Raw genomic sequence first — 2,588 nt, 5'->3', positions numbered from 1 at the left:
GCCTGACAAAGGGTATTTTTACCTGAAAGCTTGCAAAGAAGAATTTTTTCAACTATTTGAGTTGGTCTAATAAAAGAGATCAGATTTACCCAAATAACCTTGTCTGTGGAAACTATATTAACCAACTAGCAAACCTGTCAAAGGGTTCCCTCTTCCACATTCAAAAATTCAGATTTCTGTAGGTACTAGTCCTAGAACAGCTGCAAACCTGAGTAGCAGAAGTTAAGTTTACAACTCCCACTTTTCTAGAAGCTGAATTCCAGCTTGGAGGTCACTATTCAGCAGATGTGCTGGATCCCAATAGATATAAAGCACCTGTGATTGTCATCTAGCTCAGCTGTCTGCTTTTTGGCTGTAACATCAGAGAACTGAAGCTGCAACATATTTCACTTCTAGAGATGGACCCTCTGGGGTTGTCTGAGGCAGATGGAGGGAAGCTGACCTTGCCAGGATTCTAGCTGACCAGTTTTAGAGATAGGTAGGATAGGGCTTCTACACTGGCCTCTTTCACTAGCATCAAATTTACGTAAAAAAAAATGTAGTAGGAAGGGAGATTCTTAACAGGTGCTGACTCAGACCATATTTTTCTGTGTTAAAAGGAAATAAATAGGTCTTTAAGACCAGAAGACTTTGGTGGGCAGTCAGGTTTTGTCTAGATAATGGGGGGGGGCTAGGTACTGCTCTCTAAAACTTGTGCTCTTTAGTTGCTGCTGGATTTTTTCCTTAACATTGTTTGGGGAGTGAGTTAGTAGGAAATAATGAGGTGTTGGGTAAAGAGAAGCAGGAGAGGCACTGCAAATAAAAATCTGAAAACAAATTGTCTGATTCTCAACTTTCCTTTGCAGATTACCAGATTAAAAATTGACCGAAATCCTTTTGCTAAAGGATTCAGAGATTCTGGGAGAAACAGGTAAGAAGAATTTATTTATCTTATGGATTTGGTGGTTAAAACAATAGAGGCCTTGGTCCCCAACAAGGGCTACAAGGTGTTACTCAAACAGAAGTCAACCTAATCACCTTCATACTTTTAATATCTCTAAAATAGTATTATTATTTTTAAATAATTGGATTTTTGTAGCAGATAGGAAAGTAAGGCTGGAAGAGATGTTCACGGGGCTGACCCTAGATGACCTTGTGACAAGTTGGGATCATCCTTGACTAAGGCATCCCAGACAAGTATCTATTGAACTGGCTTCTGAAATTTTTCAGTCATCCTATTCAAATGCTTGACCATCCTTTTAACCACCAACCTAAATTTCCTTTGCTGAAGCTTTAGGGCATTGCTCCTAGCTGTATCCCCTACAGCTACAGAGAAAAACCGATCTCCAGCCAGCTTCTCTATAATCACCCTTCAGGTATTTTGAACACTATTATCCAATTCCCCCTCAATCTTCTCTTCTCCAGACTAATTAACCATAGCTCTTCCAGCCTTTCCTTGTAAGTCATGCTCCATGGGCCTCTAATAATTCTTGTCACTCCCTGCTGGACTGTCTCCAATCTGTCCGTATCCTTCTTGAAGTGTGGGGCCCAAAACTGGATACATTACTTCAGGTAAGACCTCACCAGTGCTGAGTAAAGCAAAAGAATCACTTCCCTGGATTTGCAAGTGACACTCTTGCTAATATAGCCCAGGTGTTTTTTGCAACAGTAACACACTGTTGGCTCCTATTCAGTTTAATGTCCACAGTAACCGAGCTCCTCCTTCTCTGGAGTACTGTAGCCTAGCTAGTCATTCCCTACTCTGTATTTGTGCATGAAATTATTTTGTCCCAAGTGCAGGACTTTGCATGATGTCCTTCTGAGTTTCATCTGGTTGATTGTGGACCATTTTTCTGGTCTATCCAAGTCATTCTGGATCCTAGCTCTACTCTCCAGAGTGTCTTTCCTTATGTTTCACTCATTGCTCCGTCATATTCCTTTCTATTACACTTTTCTATGTCTTGTTAAGTCCCAGGAAAGTGTTTTGCTTGGCTAATACAGATTTTCAGTAGATGGAAATAGCTATAGACTAGTTATCAGAGAAATCAGGAACAGCTGCTTTTCTTTTCTGGGAAAGGTCTTTTATGTACTGGTGGTGTCAGCTGAAAACGTTGTTCAGGTTAGCCAGACTAAACAGATCTAGTTCTTTCAGTGCCTTCTCAGAAATCAGTTCCGTTCTGTTGCTCTTCAGTGAATTCCCTCCAGTTCATAAATGTTCTTCTGGTACTATAGTGCAGAACTCTATGAAATCTTCTTGGTCAGGCTTTGTGACATTATGCCCCAAACTGCAGCTACACATCTTGCTACTGTATTAGATTTCAAACTCCCATATAATTTTCTGTTCACTGTTTCTTTTGTGTCTTTCTGTTTCACTGCTTGCAAGAATAATTTTTTTGTCCATTTTTTTTTTTTTTATATAAAGCCAAAAAAATATTTTCCTTGAAGTATATTTTCCCAAGTAAGTCTTAGTTTGTATTTTCTATGAAATCTCTCTAGATTCTTTTGCATTATCTTTCTCTCTTTCTCTAGATTTTGCAACACATTTCTACTTAGTATCATCTACAAAGTGCATTGTTCTGTTTTTCATTCTAAGGTTTTTTTTTTTTTTT

The 2,588-nt window shown here is 39.0% G+C and overlaps 1 protein-coding gene across 1 annotated transcript in view; it reads left to right on the top strand.

Annotated features, from left to right (window-relative positions):
• Positions 1-2,588, top strand: part of TBX15 (T-box 15) — a 219,206-nt gene that overhangs the window by 140,518 nt on the left and 76,100 nt on the right. The window contains exon 6 of the mRNA XM_019527667.1: positions 846-910. Within this exon, the coding sequence (XP_019383212.1) occupies positions 846-910 (65 nt within the window). The remainder of the gene's footprint in view (positions 1-845; positions 911-2,588) is intronic.

This window comes from Gavialis gangeticus, unplaced genomic scaffold (genome assembly GCF_001723915.1).
Source record: "Gavialis gangeticus isolate Ggan-Ray unplaced genomic scaffold, GavGan_comp1, whole genome shotgun sequence".
Taxonomy (NCBI): Eukaryota; Metazoa; Chordata; order Crocodylia; family Gavialidae; genus Gavialis; species Gavialis gangeticus.
This window is presented reverse-complemented; position numbering and strand designations above follow the sequence as displayed.